Source organism: Rhinoderma darwinii, chromosome 11 (assembly GCF_050947455.1).
Source record: "Rhinoderma darwinii isolate aRhiDar2 chromosome 11, aRhiDar2.hap1, whole genome shotgun sequence".
In the NCBI taxonomy this organism is placed as follows: Eukaryota; Metazoa; Chordata; class Amphibia; order Anura; family Rhinodermatidae; genus Rhinoderma; species Rhinoderma darwinii.
In genome coordinates this window covers 83424097-83447643 of record NC_134697.1, presented here as the reverse complement: position 1 = coordinate 83447643, position 23547 = coordinate 83424097, and the positions used below count along the sequence as shown (strand labels likewise).

At 43.9% G+C, this 23547-nt stretch overlaps 1 protein-coding gene across 3 annotated transcripts in view; it reads left to right on the top strand.

Moving 5' to 3' along the window:
- Positions 1–23252, top strand: part of LOC142663294 (dual specificity protein phosphatase 13A-like) — a 34608-nt gene extending 11356 nt beyond the window's left edge. For 2 of the 3 annotated variants that reach the window (XM_075841862.1, XM_075841864.1), the window contains 3 exons: positions 11037–11254; positions 15457–15691; positions 18181–18265. In XM_075841862.1, coding sequence (XP_075697977.1) covers positions 11037–11254; positions 15457–15689 — 451 coding nt within the window. In that variant the 3' untranslated portion in view covers positions 15690–15691; positions 18181–18265. Of the gene's footprint in view, positions 1–11036; positions 11255–15456; positions 15692–18180; positions 18266–23175 lie in introns of those variants that run through there. The other variant, XM_075841863.1, reaches the window with a different exon arrangement.
- The last annotated feature ends 295 nt before the right edge of the window (positions 23253–23547 follow it).

The window sequence follows — 23547 nt, the reverse complement described above, 5'->3', positions numbered from 1 at the left end:
TCACAAGCCACTTAAACCACCAAGCTCAGAAAGGTTAATTGCCCAAAACAATTATAATAATATCTTTCAAAAGGGGTGTAGGCTTGATTTCAGCCAATCATTTACAATATGACAATAACTCTAATTCAGCCAATAGCATAAAATGAGAATATTTCATATTGAGCCAATCACAGACATAACATTTCAAATGGAATATTATAATATTCATTAGATGCTTGCATCAGACTTGCTCTATTTGTCCTCTAAATGGAGGAGGTGTGGAAGTTATTTGCGAATATGATTGTGAATAATGAAAAAGAGACAATTAATAAGGAATGTGATAACTTCATGTCTGGGTGTTCAGCCAAACTGCTAACTTTGGAATAAAGAGAGAAAAAACACGGCGCCACCTTGTGCAGATCAGTCGGTAAAGGTAGGGCAATGATGCCGTAATATAAGTATTATGCTCACCTAGGTAGGGAGTTTAACAAGCATATAAATGTAACCACAGTGCTGCTGCCAGATCCGAGACGGCATCCAAAAGGACCGTTTGAGAGGAGAGTTTATGCAGGAGAAAAGAGGATCATTCCAGGGGCGCTGCTGAGTGGTGGTAATAACAGGATCGAAGTTCGGAGATAATAAAAATGAAGGACTTTATTGGCTACGCGTTTCGACGATGGCCTGATGAAGACGATTGTCCATCGTCGAAACGCGTAGCCAATAAAGTCCTTCATTTTTATTATCTCCGAACTTCGATCCTGTTATTACCACCACTCAGCAGCGCCCCTGGAATGATCCTCTTTTCTCCTGCATAAACTGCTAACTTTATCAAGGTTACAGAAAGAACCTTCAGAGATTATATATTTCTGAAATGGGGGGGGGGGGGGGAAGTCACTGCAGATGGAATAGAAATTAGATCTCTGCATGATCCGGCATCCTGCTCGATAATCCAATTTAACACTGAGAATATAAGCAAATGGACCATCTGTCACATTACTAAAGGATGGACACATGTAACCAAAATAATTTATACTTCTCTTTTTTAGATTTACACCTGATTTCAGGTTTAAAACCCCCCCAAAAAACAACCTGGGAGACCTCCCGAAGTAATAGGAGACAAAAAATATAAAACATTTCTCAAATATGTATAATTGAGGACCGCCTACTGTGTGTGTGTGTGTGTGTGTGTTTGTGTATATATATATATATATACACATTATATGGCGTGAGTTTAATCTGTCTGCCTGAGCGATTGGGCAGCTGAATGTCAGGTGCCCGGCAGTTAGAGTGCCAGGGACCCTGGGGAGAAGACAAAAGCAGTGTTCACCACCTTTGTCTTCTCTGTACTCACGTACACAGCGCTCAATGAGTGTGTATATACAATAGAGGCCGCGGCAGCTATTGGTCCCGGTGATCACGGGATCGCCGGGATGCTAGTAGACCAAGCACAGTCCTAGCAATGATATTGGTTACTATTACAGGACTGATTTCCTTTGTAACTGGGTTTGCGGTGCAGCATCTGTTACAGTGAAAAAGTAAAGTATAAAAAAAATAAAATGAAACAATTATTTTCTGACCTTTTGAGGAACAGGCCATAATAATACAAAAATGAAAAACAATTTCAGTGGTAACTGTGACCGAAGTGTTATCTAATAAGAAGGGAGAATAACATGTTGGTACTGGAGGTATACATGGATGTGTGATAACTTTTTTGCACCCTCCCATTTGGTCATACTACCTATGCCTGTTTAGAATCCTGGGCAATCAGCCATTTTTTAGTGTCTTGAATTACCTCAATAAAATTCGGTTTTTAATCGTTCACATGGGCAGTGATATTTTTAAAAAACAAGCAAAAAAGAATTTTATAAAAATGACGCATAAAATACCTCACCAAAAGAACGCTCCCCCGCCAATCATCGTCGTAAAGCTAGCTCTAACCCACTTACCCTAAAATAGACATGTAATGTATAAAAAAAATGACGATACACAAGGGCAATCACAAAGATTGAGTGATTTTACTATTTATTCCAAACTATAAGGGTATGTTCACACGGCTTAGCAAAATATGTCTGAAAATACGGAGCCGTTTTCAGGCGAAAAAGCTGTTTATTTTCAGACGTTTTTTAACAACTCGCGTTTTTCGCGGCATATTTTACGGACGTTATTGGAGCTGTTTTTCAATGGAGTCAATGAAAAACGGGTCCAAAAACGGCCCAAGAAGTGACATGCAACTTTTTGACGCAGCGTCTTTTTACGCGCCGTCTTTTGACAGCAATGCGACAGCAGTGGGAACAGAACCTCGTAAAACCCATTGAAAGCAATGGGCAGATGTTTGTAGGCGTAATGGAGCCGTCTTTTCGGGCTTAATTCGAGGCGTAAAACGCCCGAATTACGTCTGAAAACAGTGCGTGTGAACATACCCTTAGCCTAAAAATGCTAAAGAATCAAAAATTCTGTGTTTAAAAAAGATAAGAAAACTGCATCGATCACAAATAAAACATTGCAAAAATCGCTAGTTGCTCTACCAACAATTAAAAAAGTTATAACTGTTCAATTAACGAGTGCTGTAAACAGCTGGAGTCGGCAGCAGTGAGCAGTCAAAGTCCCATAAGATTCTGACAGCTGTTGAGACTTCCTGCTTCTAAGCTGGGAGAGCCCACTGTGTGTGGGGGGAGACTGTGAGCACGCAGTATGTGTACTGCGGAGATCTCGACTGCTATCTTAATGCTGGATGTAATAACAACATATTTACATATTTAGCATGATTGAAAAATACATATGTACCATCAAGTTGAACAAAGTGATGGGAGAAATGATAGAACTTGCCATATGTATGCAGGACTGGAGCAGGAGTTTTAGGGTGAATACCTCTGTGGCAGATGTGAGCATGTTGGTCTCCTGGAAGCTCGCATTACAGATCTGGAGGAGCAAAATGCAACACTGAGGGCGATTGACAATCTTGAGCGGAGCTTGCTGTTCACTGAGCATGCAGTTAGTGGGGTAGGTCTGGAGGGTGAAGACATGGGTGAGCAGGACCAGGCAAGTAGCTGGTTTAATGTAGTTAGGGGCAGTAGAAAGGGGTCCAAGAAAAGGAAGGCCAATCCTGTTTCTGTTATTCCAAGCAAAATTGACAAGTTGGGTGATGATGCAGGGGTGTCAGTCTCAGAAATGGCAGCTCTAGTGGATACTGATTTCCCTAACAGCCGGGAGAACAGCCCAGCTAGTAGTTGGCGGGATGGTAATGCAGGTAAGGCAAGACAATTGATAGTTGTAGGGGATTCTATAATCAGGAAGACGGATAGAATAATTTGTCACCAAGACCGCCTCAACCGAATGGTTTGCTGTCTCCCTGGTGCCAGGGTTTGGCATGTGGTGGAACAGGTGGATAAATTACTGGGAGGGGCTGGTGATGATCTAGCTGTCTTGGTTCATGTGGGAACCAATGACCAAATACATGGTAGGTGGAGGAGCCTTAAGAATAATTTTAAAAACTAGGCTACAAGCTGAAGGGAAGGACCTCCAAAGTAGTATTCTCAGGAATACTGCCTGTGCCATGCGCATCACAGGAAAGACAGCGGGAGCTCAGGGAGTTAAATGCATGGTTTGGTGTAGAGGAGAAGGCTTTGGGATCCTAGAGCACTGGGCTGACTTTTCATTGGGGTACAAACTGTATTCTGCAGATGATTTGCACCTGAATGGAAGGGGGTCCACTGCGCTGGGGGATCAAATTCTAGCTAGGGTGGCGGAGTATATAAACTAGGGCTGAGGAGGGAGGACAATGTAGAAAATAAAGGGTAATTAGGTTAGAGAGGGATCAGACTATATTGGTGGGTTGAGAAATGGACTGTGGAGGAGGCCCAGGCAACAGGATAAGGAGATCCTTGTGTTACAAAACAGCATTGAAGATAAAAATGCCCAAATAATGTCAAATAATCACATTTCTGATACTGAATGTGAAAAATTAAAAGGCAAGTTAAAGTGTATGTTCACAAATACAAGAAGTAATTGATGTCCATAACACTAGCAAGCAAAATCGGGGAGCTTGAGGCCTTGGTACTGGAGGAACATATAGATATAGTTGGTGTTACTGAAACATGGCCGGACTCTTCACATGACTGGGCTGCAAATCTGCAGGGTTTTACACTGTTTCGGAAAGACAGGACAAACAGGAAAGGCGGTGGTGTATGTCTGTATGTGAGAAGTGATATTAGGGCGGTGGTGTATGTCTGTATGTGAGAAGTGATATGAAGGCGGTTGTGTATGTCTGTGTGAGAAGTGATATGAAGGTGTTGGTGTATGTCTGTATGTGAGAAGTGATATGAAGGCGGTGGTGTATGTCTGTATGTGAGAAGTGATATGAAGGTGGTGGTGTATGTCTGTGTGAGAAGTGATATGAAGGGGAGTGTAAAAGAGACAGTAGTGGGTGAAGATTGTGAGGAGGTTGAAACCTTGTGGGTGGAATTACAAAGGGAGGTAAACACTGAAAAAATTATTTTTGGTGTAATCTATAGACCCCCCAATATTTCTGAGGAGATGGAAGGTAAGCTATGTAAACAGATGGACCAGGCTGCACGGGGGGGGGGGGGGGGTGTACTGTAGTGATAATGGGATATTTTAATCACCCACCCAGATATTATTTGGAGTCATTGTTCTTCAACTGTGAAGGGGAGAAATTTTCTCAACTTAACTTATAGCAGGAACATTTTATGGGCCAGTTTGCGGAAGACCCGACTAGGGGTGAAGCTCTATTGGATCTGGTCATTTCTAATAATGCAGAACTTGTTGGGAACGTCAATGTTCGTGAAAACCTCGGTAACGGGCATCATAATATATCTATATTTTACTTATACTGTAAAAAACAAACACAGGCTGGGAGGGCAAAAACACTTAATTTTAAGAAGGCCAATTTCCCCAGAGTGAGGGCTGCAATTCAGGACATAGACTGGGAACAACTAATCTCAAATAATGATGTAAATGAAAGTGCCTAAAATCTACTTTGGTTAAATATACGGCAACAATTATTCCTATAGGTAACAAATATAAACATAGCTTACATCTTCTGTAAAAAGGCAATAATTGACAAAAAAAAGAGCGTTTGAAAATTAGATATCTGAGGGTACCACTTTAGCTTTTGAAAATTCCAAAAAGCTTAATAAAATCTGTAAAAAAGTAATAAAATCAACAAAAATACAAAATGAAAGGTAGGTGACCAAGGATAGTAAAATAAATCCCCAATTTTTTTAAAGTATGTAAATGTCAAAAACCAAGGTCAGAACATGTAGAACCCTTAAATAGTTGTATTGGGGAGTCGGTCATGGGGGATCAAGAGAAGACAAAGCTACTAAATATGTTCCTTAGCTCGTTATATACAACAGAATAAAGATCAGCTGATGTAGGCTTTGTCAGTGCTGTTAATACATCCACTAATGTACTTAAAGAAGACCTCCAGGGGAAACACAACTTTCCATGTCTACATTCCCCACCTGACTGTATACCACACTCTACACTTCTTTTATGTATTCTGGACTTACTTTTTGAACTACTGCCTTGTCTGTGCTTTAAAAAAGCATCCATCTTAATTCTTAGATTTCCCCAACTTTCTCTTCCTCTCTGCTTTGCTATCAATCCCATGAAACTTCAGCACAACATCACATGACCAGCTAAAGACTGGTCCCATTTCTACATGCTGGGGGACACTGTGACATAACTGGTATTGACGCCTCTGTAAAAGTCTTAACTATTACAATATATCATTATTTAGTACGCACGGTGAATGCCGTAAAAAATAAAAATTTTAACGCCAGAATCGCTATTTTTTTGGACACCTCATCTCCCACAAACAATTGAATAAAAAGTGATCAAAAAGTCTCATCTCAGGGTATGTTCACACGAGGGCGTCCGTAACGGCTGAAATTACGGGGATGTTTCAGCCTGAAAACATCCCCGTAATTTCAGCCGTAACGGCATGTGCAGGCGCTTGAACGCCGCGTCCATTACGGACGTAATTGGCGCTGCTATTCATTGGAGTCAATGAATAACGGCTCCAATTACGGCCAAAGAAGTGACAGGTCACTTCTTTGACGCGGGCGTCTATTTACGCGCCGTCATTTGACAGCGGCGCGTAAATTACGCCTCGTGTAAACAGACAAACGTCTGCCCATTGCTTTCAATGGGCAGATGTTTGTCAGCGCTATTTTCGGCGCTATTTTCGGACGTAATTCGGGGCAAAAACACCCGAATTACGTCCGTAATTAGTGTGTGTGCACATACCCTAACTCAAAATGGTACCAATAGAAACTACAGCTCGCCCTTGAAACATAAGCCATCATACTGCTTAATCGACTGAAAAACAAAAAAGTTATGTCTCTCAGAATATGGCGACAAAACTAAATTTTACCTTTAACAATCCGTTTTTATCCTTGTAAAAGTAGTAAAACATAAAAAAAAAAAAGACGGGAAAGGTTTAAACCTTCCTCTGGATCAATAGGGGTAAACCAAAGTTGTAAAAATTCCTTCCATCCTTTCCCTTTTTCCCATTCCTTAGTTGAACTTTATGGACATATTTATTTTTTCAGCCATACTATGTAACCAAGGCCGGCGTTAGGGGGGCAAACTGGGCAATTGCCCAGGGCCTCCAACCCCTTAGGGCCCCCTGCCCACTATTGCAGCCATAGCGGCTGCTACGGGGCCCGAGGCACCTTCCCAGGACGCAGATACAATTGAATACCATAGGCTGCAGGCCACGTTAGGCCTGCAGCCTATAAAGCGCTGGGAAGAATCTATATACAAAGGAGGGGGGCTGTGTGGCACTATATACAAGGGGGAGCTTGTGGCACTGGCTGTGTGGCACTAAATACAAGGGAGGGGGCTGTGTGGCACTATATACAAGGGAAGAGAGCTGTGTGGCACTATATACAAGGGGGGAGTTGTGTAGCACTATATACAAGGGAGGGGGTTTTATGGCCCTATATGCAAGGGGTAGCTGTGTGGCACTATATACAAGTATGGGGCTGTGTGGCACTACATACCAGGGATGAGGGGTTGTGTGGCACTATATACAATGGAAGGGAGGCTGTGTGGCACTCTATATAAGTACTATATAGGGGCTGTGTGGCACTACATACAAGGGAGGAAGGGCTGTGTGACTCCACATACAAGGAGGGGGCTGTGTGGCATTATATACAAGGGGAGGGAGATGTGTGGCACTATATACAAGGGAAAGGGGCTGTGTGGAACTATATACAAGGGAGGGCTGTGTGGCACTATATACAAGGGGGGGCTGTATGGCACTATATACAAGGGGGAGCTGTGTGGCACTATATACAAGGGGGAGCTGTGTGGCACTATATATAAGGGGGGAGCTGTGTGGCACGATATACAAGGGAGGCTGTGTGGCACTATATACAAGTAGGGGGCTGTGTGGCACTATATACAAGGGGGGGCCTGTGTGGCAGTACATACAAGGGAGGAGGGGCTTTGTGCCGCTGTATACAATGGAAGGGAGGCTGTATGGCACTACATACAAGGGAGAGGCTCTTTGGCACTATATACAAGTAGGGGGTTGTGTGGCACTACATACAAGGGAGGAGGGGCTGTGTGACTCCACATACAAGGAGGGGGCTGTGTGGCAATATATACAAGGGGGGCTGTGTGGCACTTTATACAAGGGGAGGGCTGTGTGGCACTTTATTCAAGGGGGGCTGTGTGGCACTATATACAAGGACGGGGGCTGTGTGGCACTATATACAAGGGAGGGGGATATTTGGCACTGTATACAAGGGAGGGGGCTGGGTGGCACTATATACAAGGTAGGGTGTGCTGTGTGGCACTATATACAAGGAGGGGGCTGTGTCACTATCTACAAGGGAGGGGGCTGTGTGGCACTATATACAAGGGGAGGGCTGTGTGGCACTTTATATATGGGGGCTGTGTGGCACTATATACAAGAGATGGGGGGCTGTGTGGCGCTATATACAATAGAAGGGGGCTGTGTGGCACTATATACAAAGGAGGGGGCTGTGTGGCACTGTACAAAGGAGGGGGCTGTGTGGCACTATATACGAGGGAGGAGGGCTGTGTGGAACCATTTATAAGGGGGGGCTGTGTGGCACTATCTATTGGAGGGGGCTGTATGGAACTATATAAAAGGGGGAGGGCTGTGTGGCACTATCTACAGGAGGGCTGTGTGTGGTGCATTCTACAGGGGCACAAAGTGGGCATTATTACTGTGGGGGCACAAAGGGGGCAAGGTTAATCATGGGGCACTTTTATTGTCTCAAACACAGAGGGATCAATATTACCATCTGGGGCACTGTGGATTACTAGTTTGTTTAGAGGATGGGGCATAGGAGAGGGCTGTGTGTGTTGCTATCTACAGGGGGCTCTGTGTGGTGCTATCTACAGGGAGCACAAAGTGGGGATTATTACTGTGGGGGCACAAAGGGGGCACGGGTACTGATGGGGCACTTTTATTGTGTCTAGCACAGAGGGATCATTATTATCATCTGGGGCACTGTGGATTACAAGTTTGTTTAGAGGACGGGGTATAGGTGTGGAATGTGCTGGAAATGCAAACATGTCTGTGTGTCGAATTCTGAGTCAAGTCGTGGTTGGAATAAGTCGTCACAGTGGTCTGGGACAGATGGAGAAAAAAAGGGAAAGTGAACAACTAATCAGAGAAAACATCACCCGTGAGTCACTGGGTATAAATGTGCGGTAATCACTTATATCGTCTGCAGAGCTCCTGTGTATAACTGGCATCTAACACTATATGATCACTATATGGTGGTAATATTGGTCTTTATATAGTGTTATTTTTATTCAGTAGCAGTATAGTAACATTATTCAGTCACTATGTGGTTATGGTGTGGTGGTATTATTCAGTAACAGTATGGAGGTATTATTCAGTCACTATGTGGTTATGGTGTGGTGGTATTATTCAGTACCAGTATGGTGGTATTATTCAGTCACTATGTAGTTATGGTGTGGTGGTATTATTCAGTACCAGTATGGGGGTATTATTCAGTCACTATGTGGTAATGTTGTGATTGTATTATTCAGTAACTGTATGGGGATATTATTCAGTCACTGTGGTTATGGTGTGGTAGTATTATTCAGTAACAGTACGGGGGTATTATTCAGTCACTATGTAGTTATGGCGTGGCGGTATTATTCAGTAACAGTATAGGGATATTATTCAGTCACTGTGGTTATGGTATGGCAGTATTATTCAGTAACAGTGCGGGGGTATTATTTAGTCACTATGTGGTTATGGTGTGGTGGTATTATTCAGTACCAGTATGGGGGTATTATTCAGTAACCATATGGGGGTATTATTCAGTACCAGTATGGGGGTATTATTCAGTAACAGTATGGGGGCATTATTCAGTCACTATGTGGTAATGGTGTGGCGGTATTATTCAGTAACCGTATAGGGATATTATTAAGTCACTATGTGGTTATGGTGTGGCGGTATTATTCAGTAACAGTATGGGGATATTATTCAGTCACTGTGGTTATGGCGTGGCGGTATTATTCAGTAACAGTATAGGGATATTATTCAGTCACTGTGGTTATGGTGTGGTGGTATTATTCAGTAACAGTATGGGGATATTATTCAGTCACTGTGGTTATGGCGTGGCGGTATTATTCAGTAACAGTATAGGGATATTATTCAGTCACTGTGGTTATGGTATGACAGTATTATTCAGTAACAGTGCGGGGGTATTATTTAGTCACTATGTGGTTATGGTGTGGTGGTATTATTCAGTACCAGTATGGGGGTATTATTCAGTAACCGTATGCGGGTATTATTCAGTACCAGTATGGGGGTATTATTCAGTAACAGTATGGGGGTATTATTCAGTCACTATGTGGTTATGGTGTGGCGGTATTATTCAGTAACAGTATGGGGGTATTAGTCAGTCACTATGTGGTTATGCTGTGGTGGTATTATTCAGTAACAGTGTGGGGGCATTATTCAGTCACTATGTGGTAATGGTGTGGCGGTATTATTCAGTAACAGTATAGGGATATTATTCAGTCACTATGTGGTTATGGTGTGGCTGTATTATTCAGTAACAGTATGGGGATATTATTCAGTCACTGTGGTTATGGCGTGGCGGTATTATTCAGTAACAGTATAGGGATATTATTCAGTCACTGTGGTTATGGTGTGGAGGTATTATTCAGTAACAGTGCGGGTGTATTATTTAATCACTATGTGGTTATGGTGTAGCAGTATTATTCAGTAACAGTGGTTGACAAATCTCATGCACACGCTGATTGTTTTTTAGAAAAGTCATGCAGTTGTGTTCTGTGGTGCAACTTTAAATTCCGCAGCATGTAAATTAATGCTGGGAGTTCTGTGCGGCGTTGCTGCGTATCATGCCCCCACACAGTATCATGCCCCAGTAGTGCGCCCAAAAAGCTCCCCACATTGTAAATAATCCCATAGTGCCCCACACAGTATCATGCCCCGGGTGTGCCCCCACACAGTATCATGCCTCCATAGTGCTCCCACACAGTATCATGCCCCCATAGTGCTCCCACACAGTATCATGCCCCCATAGTGCTCCCACACAGTATCATGCCCCCATAGTGCTCCCACACAGTATCATGCCCCCATAATGCCTGCAAACAGTATCATGCCCGGCAGCACACCCCCATTAATTATAATGCAGCATAGTGCCCCAAGTATAATGCAGACAGTGCCCCAAGTATAATGCAGATGGTGCCCCATAGTGTCTGCACACAGTAACATGCCAACATAGTGCCCCCACTATGGTTGCGAAAATATACAGAGACCTTGCAGGCAGGGAAAATTAGTCTACAGGCTTCTGGAAGATGAAGAAAATCCCAAAACAAGATATATATCACAAAGGTTTACATTTTTATACATGCTGATTTATGCAACCCTCTAATTTTTCTGCACTGGATCAGTCATACCTGTCATAGCTCCATTAACAACAGATGCCATGATGGTAGTGTGAACAGAGAATTTTTTTTCTCAGAAAACCAATTTAATGTCGGTTTATAATTTTACTCTAAATCCCCAGGAACACTGCGAATAACAGGTATGAGCTATGGAAGCTAGGCATCACACATGTCCTGAATGTAGCTCATGGGCGAAGGTATACCGAAGGCAACCCTGACTTTTATGGAGCCAGCATCACATACCATGGAGTACCAGCCAATGATGTGCCAGATTTTGATATGAGTAAATATTTCTACTCGGCATCAGAATTTATTCACACAGCATTGACTACACCTGGAGGTAAAATTAATCCAGAAAAGTAATTTGTGTCTATGACAACTATTTTTATTGCTTCGATGCAATGCATCTAAAAAAGGAAAAATATTCCACTGTTTTGTCTATGCATCTCCTATCTAGACGAATGTGTGTCTATAGAAACAAACAAACTCTTTTTGTGTAACCTGATCTAAGGGCTTATGCACACGACCGTGCTTTTGCGGCTGCAATTTATACGCATTTTTGCTGATAAATTGCGGATGCATTTTTTCCTATGGCCCCATGCACATGACCGTGATTTACACAGATCAGTGCGGATTCCGCAAATTCAGACTGCAAAAACTCAGAACATTTTGAGGTCCGGATTTGCGGATTGGTGAATTGTTGTGGATCCGTGAGTAACGATGGCACACGGATGGACAACAAGGGTTTTTTGTGGTCCGATGGACTGCAATGGACCCAAGGTGGCTTTGGAAAAGGCCATGGCCAATGCGTCCCGACAAATTTATGAGCATATACACCAGAAAACAGGTGTAAGCTATAGGGGAAATCTACGCCCTCTCTTAGCATCATAGATCGGTAGAGGCCCAGATAGGTAGAGGCCTATGATGGGCCTCGCACCTTGCCCCCCCATCAAAAAATACAATAATACTTTAAATAAATAAAACAGAATAAATAGTGTTCAAAGAAGAAAAAAAACTTTTTTTCCCCGAAAATCCATTTATCCAACTATATAAAATGGCAAAAAAAAAAATGAATACGTTATTTATGCCATGCAGTGACAATGTGAAATAAAATTGTAAAAAATAATGTCTGAATTGCTATTTTCTTCGATTCCCCCAAAAAATAATGAACGTTAATGAATAAATTATATGTACACCCAAAATAATGTCATCATACAGCTACTTCAACCAGAAAATAAAGTTATGGCTCTCGGAATCAATGTATTCTAAAGTTCCAATATAGACTGCGTCCTTAATCGATTGAAGAGGACAGTTCTCCTGACATGACTGTTTTAGTAAATACTTGCAGTCCCCATGAAATAATACTGGAGCATCCTAAATTGACAACAGGGTGTTACCAGTTAAGGGTGTTTCCTTATATAGACTGACAACGTCAAATCCGTGCTGACCGTGTAAGGGTAAAGACACACAAGGCGGATATGTTGCGTAAAAGTACACAGAGTATCTGTCCTGGAAACCACAGGGAAGTTGTGGTGCAGTTTTTCGGACTGAATGTCCGCTGCAGAAATCTTGCATGGAACAAAGCTTATACTTACTACCCAGGCATTGTCATTGTGATGCCTCCCTCTGCTCCGAGTACAGCCTGGCCTCCTGGGATGACATTGTATTGGCTGCATCAGTCACATGAGTTGAAACGTCCCTATGGGTAAGTCCACACAGAGCGGCGCTGACCGAGCTGTCAAATAGCCTGTTAATGGTGACCAGTATGTCTCTTGTTATCCGGTTGTTTACAGGAAGGTGATGTCTCACTTTATCACTAGGGCTAGGTAATATGTGCTAACCACTACTGGTAGTGTAAAAACCAGCATAGATAGTGCCACACTCAGTGCCCCCTGTAGATAATGCCACACACTGTTCCCTGTAGATATTGTTACGCACTGCTTCCTTTAGATAATGCCACATGGCCCCCCTGTAAATAGTGCCACAGTGCCCTCTGTATATAGTGCCACAGTGCCCTCTGTAGATAGTGCCACAGCCGCCTCTGTAGATGGTGTCACATGGCCCCCTCTGTAGCTGGTGCCACACGGCCCCCTCTGCAGCTGGTGCCACACGGCCCCCCCTCTGCAGCTGGTGCCACACGGCCCCCTCTGCAGCTGGTGCCACACGGCCCCCTCTGCAGCTGGTGCCACACGGCCCCCTCTGCAGCTGGTGCCACACGGCCCCCTCTGCAGCTGGTGCCACACGGCCCCCTCTGCAGCTGGTGCCACACGGCCCCCTCTGCAGCTGGTGCCACACGGCCCCCTCTGTAGCTGGTGCCACACGGCCCCCTCTGTAGCTGGTGCCACACGGTCCCCTCTGTAGCTGCTGCAACACTGCCCCCTCTGTAGCTGGTGCCACACGGTCCCCTCTGTAGCTGGTGCTACATGGTCCCCTCTGTAGCTGGTGCCACACAGCCCCCTCTGTAGCTGGTGCCTACACCCCACCTATGTAGGAAGAGCCATTGTGGCTCCCTCAGGGAGGGGAATGCTGAGCCAGAGCGTTGCCGATGCTCTGTTCGGCCATTACTCTTCTGGAGGAGCCGCTGACGTCACTGTCCATATATGGACAGTAATGGCAGGGGCTCCTCCAGTAGCGGAAGCCGGGTATTCAGCTGCAGGAGGAGCCCCTGATGTCACTGTCCTTATATTCCTATGAGCGGAATCCCCGGCCAGAGCATCAGCATTGCTCTGGCTGGGGATTCCGCTTGAGGATGAGTGAATGGCAGAGCAGGAAGCGGATAGTTTCCTGCTCTGCCATAATATAAAATTATATCTGCATACTGCGCAGATACAATTGAATGTGGCAGTTGCCGGGACACCAAGTTACCGGGACTGTCCCTGTAAATTCAGGACAGTCCCGACAAATTCGGGACTATTGGCATGTGCGGTTGTTTGCTGCATCGTGGCCAGGTCTGTATTGCTCTGTGTGGCCTTACCCTAAGGCCTCATTTACACGAGCGTGTGCGTTTTGCGCACGCAAAAAAAACGCAGCGTTTTGCGTGCGCAAAAGGCACTTGACAGCTCCGTGTGTCATCAGTGTATGATGCGCGGCTGCGTGATTTTCGCGCAGCCGCCATCATAGAGATGAGGCTAGTCGACGTCAGTCACTGTCCAGGGTGCTGAAAGAGTTAACTGATCGGCAGTAACTCTTTCAGCACCCTCGACAGTGAATTCCGATCACAATATACATCAACCTGTGAATAAAAAAAGCCGTTCATACTTACCAAGAACTTCCTGCTTCCTCCAGTCCGGTCTCCCGGCCGTTGCCTTGGTGACGCGTCCCTCTCTTGACATCCGGCCCCACCTCCCTGGATGACGCGGCAGTCCATGTGACCGCTGCAGCCTGTGATTGGCTGCAGCCTGTGCTTGGCCTGTGATTGGCTGCAGCTGTCACTTGGACTGAATCGTCATCCCGGGAGGTCAGACTGGAGGAAGAAGCCGGGAGTTATCGGTAAGTCAGAACTTATTTTTTTTGTTTACACGTTCATGTTTATTGTGATCGGAAGTCACTGTCCAGGGTGCTGAACCAGTTTAACTCTTTCAGCACCCTGGACAGTGACTGTCTCCTGACGTCGCGTACCGGAAATTTTTTTGCCGGGTTCGGTCAAAACGAGTTCGGCCGAACCCGGTGAAGTTCGGTTTGGTTCGGACGGTTCGCTCATCTCTAAGACACTCCGTTTGGATGTTAGTAAACAGAAAAGCACGTGGTGCTTTTCTGTTTACATTCAGAGTTTGACAGCTCTTGCGCAAATCACGCAGTTCGCACGGAAGTGCTTCCGTGCGACCTGCGTGGATTTCACGCACCCATTGACTTCAATGGGTGCGTGATGCGTGAAAAACGCACGATTATAGAACATGTCGTGAGTTTTACGCAACACACTCGCGCTGCGCAAAATTCACGCATTGTCTGCACTGCCCCATAGAGTAATATAGGTGCGTACGACACGCGTGAAAAGCACGCGCGTCGCACGCGCGTATATTACGCTCGTCTAAATGAGGCCTAAGACTGTGAAGGGACACACCCCTTTGACAAGGGGAATGGTAACACAAAGTTGTCAATTTATTCATACGTTTCTACACTTAATTTTTTCAGCACATGATGGGACTTGTAGTTGAAAATCCATAGACTGCAGACCACTTTTCTAGAATATAATAATGTTTAAAAGACAGAACTTGTTTGGAGGTAGACTTGCTGTTGCTAGTATGAGAGTTATGAATCTAGATACATTTCCCACGGCGCCCCTGCAGCCCCTTGATATACTACACAAATTATGACAATCTATGGTTTGTCTACAGAGATCAGACCTATTACTAATGCCTTTTGCCTATAGATGTCTGCAGGGGACTAGCAGAGAATTTATTGTCTCCACAGCTACACTGCTCCTTGTACCACTTACTCCTGCTTTCATATAATACAGTTCCCAAACATGTCAGATGTACCCCCAAACAGAAGACAAACTTGAGTGACTGATTCTTTGTGACAGTGAAATGTACTCTTTCCCAGCCAGGATTCTGGTCCATTGTGTTGTTGGCATCAGTAGGTCTGCAACCCTGATTCTGGCATACCTAATGATTCATCATCAACTTTCCTTGGTACAAGCCATTCACACTGTACAGAAGAACCGCTGGATATCCCCAAACGCAGGTTTTCTTCGGCAGCTGCTACACCTGGATGAAGAACTGTGTCAAACTAGACAAAGCCAAACTGAGACCAACCAGCACGGAGAGAAGGGGTAAAGGTGAACAAAAACGGACATAGTTTATGTAAAAACTTTTTTATTCGTAAATGTTCAGCCGTTGCGATTTCAAATAATGCTATTTAAACGTTTGGCTGATATGTGTATCTTTTACATTTGCTTGTAATGATTTTTTTATATATTTTTTTACTTTTCATTGTAAAAAACAAACCTTTTATGACTTTCACTGTATGCAGGATATATATTTGTCATGTTCTGTAGACACATGATTCACAAGTCTAGGGTGAGGTGGGCTAAAAAGGAACCAAAACGGCTTAGGCTGGAATCACACATGCAGTTTTCGTCTGAGTTTTTTTGTGCCAAAGCCAGGAGTGTATCCAAAAAGAAGGAAAAATATAAAGGAAAGGCGGAAGTGTATTTTTTTTGTATTCACTCCTGTGTTTGGCTTAAAAAAAAAAAAAAAAAGACTAAGGCCAGGATAACACACACACACGCACACACACACACACACACGCACACACACACACACGCACGCACACACACGCACACACACGCACACACACGCACACGCACACACACACACACACCTGCCACGGTGCAGATTTTCAATTTTTTTTTTTTTGCTAAAACCGGGAAGCCAAACCAAAGAAATATAATAAGGCCTAAAATAAAAGGTACAGAAATCCTTGCAACAGGTAATGCTGTTGCTCAGCTGATCAAATTAAATCGACAGTTCATGTGAACGGAGTTCAGACTCTGTGTAGATTGCAAGACCTTTGGATTTCATGAATCGCGTGTGCAATTTGTATAGGAAAGCAAGAACTATGATGTTCACCTTGACAACTAAGTAGAGAACCGCTTATATTTTTAAGGTGAATTAAAGCAGAGCGCTAGCTATTTCCTATGGGCAATTCTTCCACTTTTCCTTTGCATCAAAGAGGTTTTCCCATTAGTACAAAATCTCTTCTAACCATTCAAATACTACGGGTCATATTTATTAGTAAAAATCCTATATTTTAACTTTCCCATTGGAACCATGCATTTCTGGGCTGAAGGAGTATGTTCACACAGGGCGGATAGTCCAGGGGCATTGTGTTTTAAAAAAAAACTAATTTAAATAAATAATTGGAAAAAACGACATGGGGTCCCCCCCCATTTTTCATAACCATCCAGATACAATATAGAAGCAGCAGACTAGCATTACCAGGGTGGGAAGGGCCACTGTTTCTGGGCTTTCCCAGCTGAATAATACCATCCTGCGGCCGCCCCAGTACCTCTAAACGTAAAAAAATACATCATAAAACAAAAACAAATTATAATTTAATAAATAATTGCCTTAAAGGGGTTGTCCACTACTAGACAACTGATGACCTATCCACCGGATAGATCATCAGTACATGATCTGTGGGGGCCCAACACCCGGACCCTGCACCATTAAGCCGCTCCGGCTGCCTCCGAGCTCTGGACGTACATGCCGGAAGCAGTTGGCTTCGGCCACTGAATAGCAGCCAAGCTGTCGTACTGCAGCTCTGCTCCTATTCAAATGAATAGGAGCAGAGCTGCAGTTCGGCAGCACAGCCGCTATGCTGTGTATGGAGCCAACTGCTTCCGGCTCCGTACACTGCATAATGGGCCATAACATCCGGTGCCCAGATACAGGAGCTGCTTAACGGTGCGGTGTCCGGGTGTCGGACCCGCACAATGATATACTGATGACCTATCTGGTGGATAGGTCATCATTTGTTCAGTAGTGGATAACCTCTATAAGGGCAATTTCTGTTCTAGTTTCTGAGTTACTTTTAGTTAAAATAGTTTTCTAGACTGAATTCCATTGTAGCAAACTCAATCCGTTTTCGTCCCTTAGAGGTAAACAAGTAAGCTCCCATTCACTGATAGCGCACAGAGTTGTTAAGAATGGTAAGGAATTGAAACACAAGGTGGTGAATTTATTGATACTGGGGTTTCTTACGCCAGTCTTAATCTGGATTACATGGGAGTTTGATGTGCCTAAAATTAAATCTACCCCAGCTATGAGCTGGTGTAAATTATAGTAATTAATTATTTTTTTTTGCTACGGTGGCCCTGCCCCCTTCCAGTAAGCTCCTCCTTTTGAAAAGTGGGTGGAGAAAACTGGTGTAGAAAGAATACAAAAATTGCCCCCAAAGCATACTAGAAAGATGCTTTACTGTTTATTTTTTAAGAATTACTCTAATTTTCATAAAACCAGAAAACCCTTTTAACTCAAAGAAATGAAAACAGGATAAACATATTTTGCATGAAAATGAAATAGATTCTATGTTTTATATTTTAGCAGGTTGGAAAGTCAATTGTCCTAGACACGAAAAATCCCATTGTTTGCTTCAGCTATTTTCCCCTCTCTAATACAATATGTTCATTGTAGGACCAGAATTCTCCTGACATTCTCGGGACAATTATTCTGTGTCTAAACCTCCCCAACCCCCTTTTTAACACATCACGCAGTATTTAATGACAGGCAGTCAGCTGTTACTTGACATCAAGTGTCATTTCAGAGACCGAGAACACAACTGTCACTCCCGGGAATCTTTTTACACTTTGCTGCTTTACTGGGGCTCCCAAAATGAGGACGTTCTGTAGGGACCCCCCTCCTGTACAAGAGCTGGAAGCACTTCTAGAAAACTACAAAGGGGGTACACACCATGTGGATGAAGTCATCCCAAACCTTTACCTTGGAGATATGTAAGTTGCATTTCTATAGTAGTAAATGATACAATAACCTAATAGAGGTCACATTTAACTCAATCAGAGCAATTGCTAGCGGCGCCGATAAGCTCAAACAGTACAACGGGTTAAATATGTTGCTGCATTACTACACGCATTTACAGGCTATGTACACCTGGGAATATGTTATTTCTTTCGCTGAAGCCTAAATCCGTCAGGTCAGTGGGACTGACGGGTTCAGTGTCTGACACGCAGGATCCACCTGTAATCGATCACATCTAAGTTAGGAACTTAGATGTGATTGGTAAGAACTTGACCTGACCCGCTGTCAATGAACCCGTCAGTCCCACTGACCTGACATATACAGGTCTCAGCGCTATATATACAGCTGCTCTGTATACAGGATACAATGATAATAATAGAATAATTTTTATTTATATAGCGCCAACATATTCCGCAGCACTTTACAGTTCAGGGGGTACATTGTACAGACAATATCAGACATTACATAGTGACAAAACGAATTTACAATTCAAACAAGAGGAGTGAGGACCCGGCTCGCAAGAGCTTACAATCTATGAGGAAATAAGGGAGACATAAAGTTCAAAAAATTCTTATGTACAATGGTCCAGCCGTCTTTTATACATATGGGGTAATACACATAAAGTTGCATGAGCCGGTCACCAGCCAGTGCCAGTGTATGACAGACATGAAGTGCATTAGGGTGCAAGGAGGGGATACTGCTGAATGAGGGGACCTCATGTCTAATGTAAAAGGGGGGATACAGGGAAAGGAGTCAGATTAGGGAATATTATAGGCCTGTCTAAAAAGATGTGTTTTCAGGGCACATCTAAAACTGTGGAAGTTGGGGATTAATTTGATTGTTCGGTGTGGCGCATTGCAGAGGACGGGTGCAGCATGAGAGAAGTCTTGGAGACGGGAGTGGGAGGTTCGGATTATGGAGGATGTTAGTCTTAGATCATTGGCAGAACGTAGAGCCCGAGTAGGGTGATAGACAGAGATGAGGGAGGAGATGTGAGGAGGTGCAGCACTGGGGAGAGCTTTGTGGGTGAGAGTAATAAGTTTGAATTAAATTCTGGATAGAATGGGCAACCATTGCAGGGACTGCCAGAGGGTAGAGGCGTTGGTGTAGCGGTTGGTCAGAAAGATGAGCCTGGCTGCTGTATCTCAAACAGTAAAAATAATTTTGAATAAAAACCAAAACCAAACACACTGATATTAAAAATAAAAATAAAACATTCAAAGGTGTACATGGCCTTTAACGTTAGGTGATATGACGGTCGACTAATTATTGTACAATATAATTGTTTTCATGCACCTAGTACGCTAGTTCTACTTTCTTTCACTTATATGTGGACAGTCACTTTAAAGAATGTAATAGACAAGTTTAGGTACTCAGAATGCAATATATCCACAACTTCACTTATACTTACATACTTTCTGATGTAAACCTGTAATAGTGTGATCGCTAATGACAAAAAGAAGCTGAAGAAAATGGGCATCACCCACATCCTAAATGCAGCTCATGCTTCATGGGATTGCACAGGAGACGGCATTGACTATGGCCCTCATATTCAGTACTATGGCATTACCGCAGAAGATTGTCCAGAATTTAAAATGAGGATATATTTCCATCGAGGGGCACAGTTTATTCACCAAGCCCTCAATATGCCAAGTGGTAAGTATCTTAAGATATTGCTAGCCAATAAAAAAGATCCAGTTGTGTCTAGAATACAATTTGCTTCTATATAAATCTTTGAAACTTTGTAGTATGACCTGAATTCCGCACAGATTTTTTTCCACTACATATGGATGGGGTTTAGAAAACCCCATCCATGTATTGTACTGCGATTTGTCGCTGAATTTTATTGCAGAACCCGCCACATCTGACAGTGGTCTAAGGCCCCATGCACACGACCGTAAAAAATCTAGGACCCACCTGGTTCTATTGGCCGCGGACACCTTTCTGTATCGCTACGCATAGGTGTCCGAGCCGTAGAACCGTGCCGGAAATTATGGATCATATCCTACTTTTCGTTTTTTACGGGCCGTGCTCCAATACTTCGAATGGGAGCACGGCCCGAAAGTGGGGCCCGCGGCCGTCAGGAACGGCTGTGTGCATGAGGCCTAAGGGTTAATGTGCGCTTCCGTATTACGCAGCTGAGTTTTACAGATCTGTATCATGCCACCCATAGACTGCAATAGGCCCATACTGTGCCTTTGTGTGCCTCTGATTATTTATAGAGGCACAGAAAGGTTTGTTTCTCCAAGATCCATATGGAATGCATGAGAAAAACATTATGGCATCCCAATACAGGCAGTATTATAAAGGTATAATCTACTAGAAGCATTGCTTCTAGGGGACAATACGGTGCCCCACAGAGGCACCATACAGCGTACACTGTGAGCCTATGGGTCTGTGTGTGTTTTCTTAGTGGATATGCCAAAAGTTGTGTGCATTGAAAAAGTTGAGTTTATAATGGAACCAGGATGCTGTGCCAGATATGTCATATGACGAATACCTACGGCACCTGATGGACTCCATTGACTTATAATAGGATCCGTCAGGTTCCGCTTTTGGGTCCGCCATTTTCATGGGAAAATATGATGGAATCTGAAATGAGTGCTCCAACGCAGATATGAACATAGCCTAAGGCACATATTTACTCTTTCGTGAATTAATATTTCACCACTGCTTCTGTTGAAAGTTTTCTTCACTTCGGACTTTTAACCAATGTGGATTCAGAATTTTAATATAGGGAAAGTGGAAACATTTGGTGTATGCAATGCGCAGCTGAAATCTTTCCAGACTTTCATCCAATACAGCCACAGTATCTACAAAGACAACCTGGTTTGTTTGTTTTTTTTGACAACTTTTTTTAGAAGCTACTAACGGGAGCAGTAATGCCTCTACCCAGGGACGCTTGGGTTGACCTGACAAATTACTTCTTTGTGAAGAAGCCCTTTGGAATTCAGGGACTCCACCACTGACAATTCATTCATGGAGCCAGCAGCCTGTCCGCCATGGGCATCCTACTTCATCCAGGCTGTAATAAAAAAAAGTCTATATTTACCTCCCTGGCCTTGTCATAGCAATGGCTCCTTGTTCCCCCGCCTGTTCTCTGTGCTGCTGGCCTCCTGGGATAATGTTTCATCCCAAATGACTGATGCAACCAATCAAAGGCTGTAGCAATCAAATGGGATGCAAAATCAAAACAGGAGGCCGGGCTGCAAAAGATATCCAAGGTGGGGAGCAGGGAAGCGTCGCTATGAGAAAGCCAGTAGGGGTAAGTATTGTTTTCTTTTTCTGCTCTGCTTTCGGCAGTGGCGGATTCGGGCGAAAATCTGTACCACAATTTAGTATGGCCTTTTGGCCGGAATTCCATGCGGGTTCCAGGTCGGATACGCTGCATACTTTTTCGTAGCATATCCATACCTCCTAACTTTCAAGTATTGCAGAGAGGGACAACAGATGTTGCTCTACCGCGCCCATACACCCCCGGTTCAACCCACACTGTACCATGCTCCCATAGTGACTCCCCACAGTATAATGCCCCCATAGAACCCCACACACAGTATGATGCCACTAGAGCTGCCCCCCCCCCACGGTATAATGCCAAAAACCTGCCCTCACACAGTATAGATGCACCCATACAGTATAAGCCAACACAGATGCACCGAAACATTATAATGCCCCATAGCTGTTCCCATACAGCATAATGCCCCCATAGCTGCCCCATACAGTATAATGCCCCATAGCCGCCTCCATACAGTATAATGTCCTGTAGCTGTTCCCATACAGTATAGTGCCCCGATAGCTGCCTCCATACAGTATAATGCCCACACAGATGTCCCCGGAACAGTATAATGCCCCATAGTGCAACAATGCCCTGTAGATAGTGCCACAGTGTCCACTGTAGATAGTGCCCACATAGTGCCACTAGGAGCGGAATCCCCATCCTGAGCATCGGCCACTCTGTGGCCAGGGATTCCGCTCCAGGAGGAGCCCCTGATATCCCTATCCATATATGGATAGTGATGCCAGGGGCTTCTCCAGGGGGGAAATCCCCGGCCAGAGCGTCGGCAATGCTCTGGCCAGGGGATTCTGCTCCACGAGGGGCCCCTGACGTCACTGTCCATATATGAACAGTGACGCCAGGGGCTTCTCCAGGAGGGGAATCCCAGAATAGAGCGTCGGTCTATGATCGCGCTCCAGGACAATGATGTCAATGGCTTTGCCAAGACAGGAGTCCCTGGCTGGAGCAGGGAACTGACCGTTACCATGCTTCAGCTTTGGATTCAACTGTACCTGCGACCTGGGGACGGTATACTATGATGTCCATATGCCCTAATAGGGCATATGGACAGCGGTTGTTGTGGGGAGACAACCCCTTTAGCACTGTCACATGTAATCTAGGTGACACTAGAAAGAACTGCCATTTTTGTCTTGGTGGTGATGGACTCCCAGTATGGTATATCTACCTTCATTTCTCTACAAGTATTTTTTGGAAGAAGATGATTGGCATTAAATTTCTACAAAAACTAAAATGAAATGTGAGACTTAAAAAAAATATTTACATCCAACTTTCTGCAATAAAAAATATATTCTCAAAGAATTGCCCAACAATACTATGACAAATGGCCCAAAGTATTTAGTTTGTACATCCAAATGGTTTAGATTTTCTTTTTAAGCTTACGTTTAAGTTATCTGTTTTTTGCCGAACATCAGTACTGATAAACCTTGAGAATAACGTATTGTACCACAGTGAGATTAGCGCTAAAGATGTAACTTTTTTTTTTTACAGGGAAAGTCCTTGTACACTGTGTTCTGGGGAAAAGCCGCTCTGCCACATTGGTCCTGGCCTACCTAATGATCTACCAAGGTTTCTCACTAGTAGATGCGATCCGCCATGTTTCTGAGCATCGTCGTATTGCTCCCAACCGTGGATTCCTACAGCAGCTGCAACAGCTTGAGATGGAACTGCACTTTACATTTTGGAGGTGCTCTATGCTTTAATACGAATCAAGTAGCAAATAAGAAAAAAGCTCCGGGAGTGTATTTGCAGTAGGTCATTATCACATTTATTTCGGAAAAATTGTGTCAAAAGCGGACACTAGTTTCTTACATATGTGGAATGCTTTTTATAATAAATAAATAAATAATATAATAAATAAAT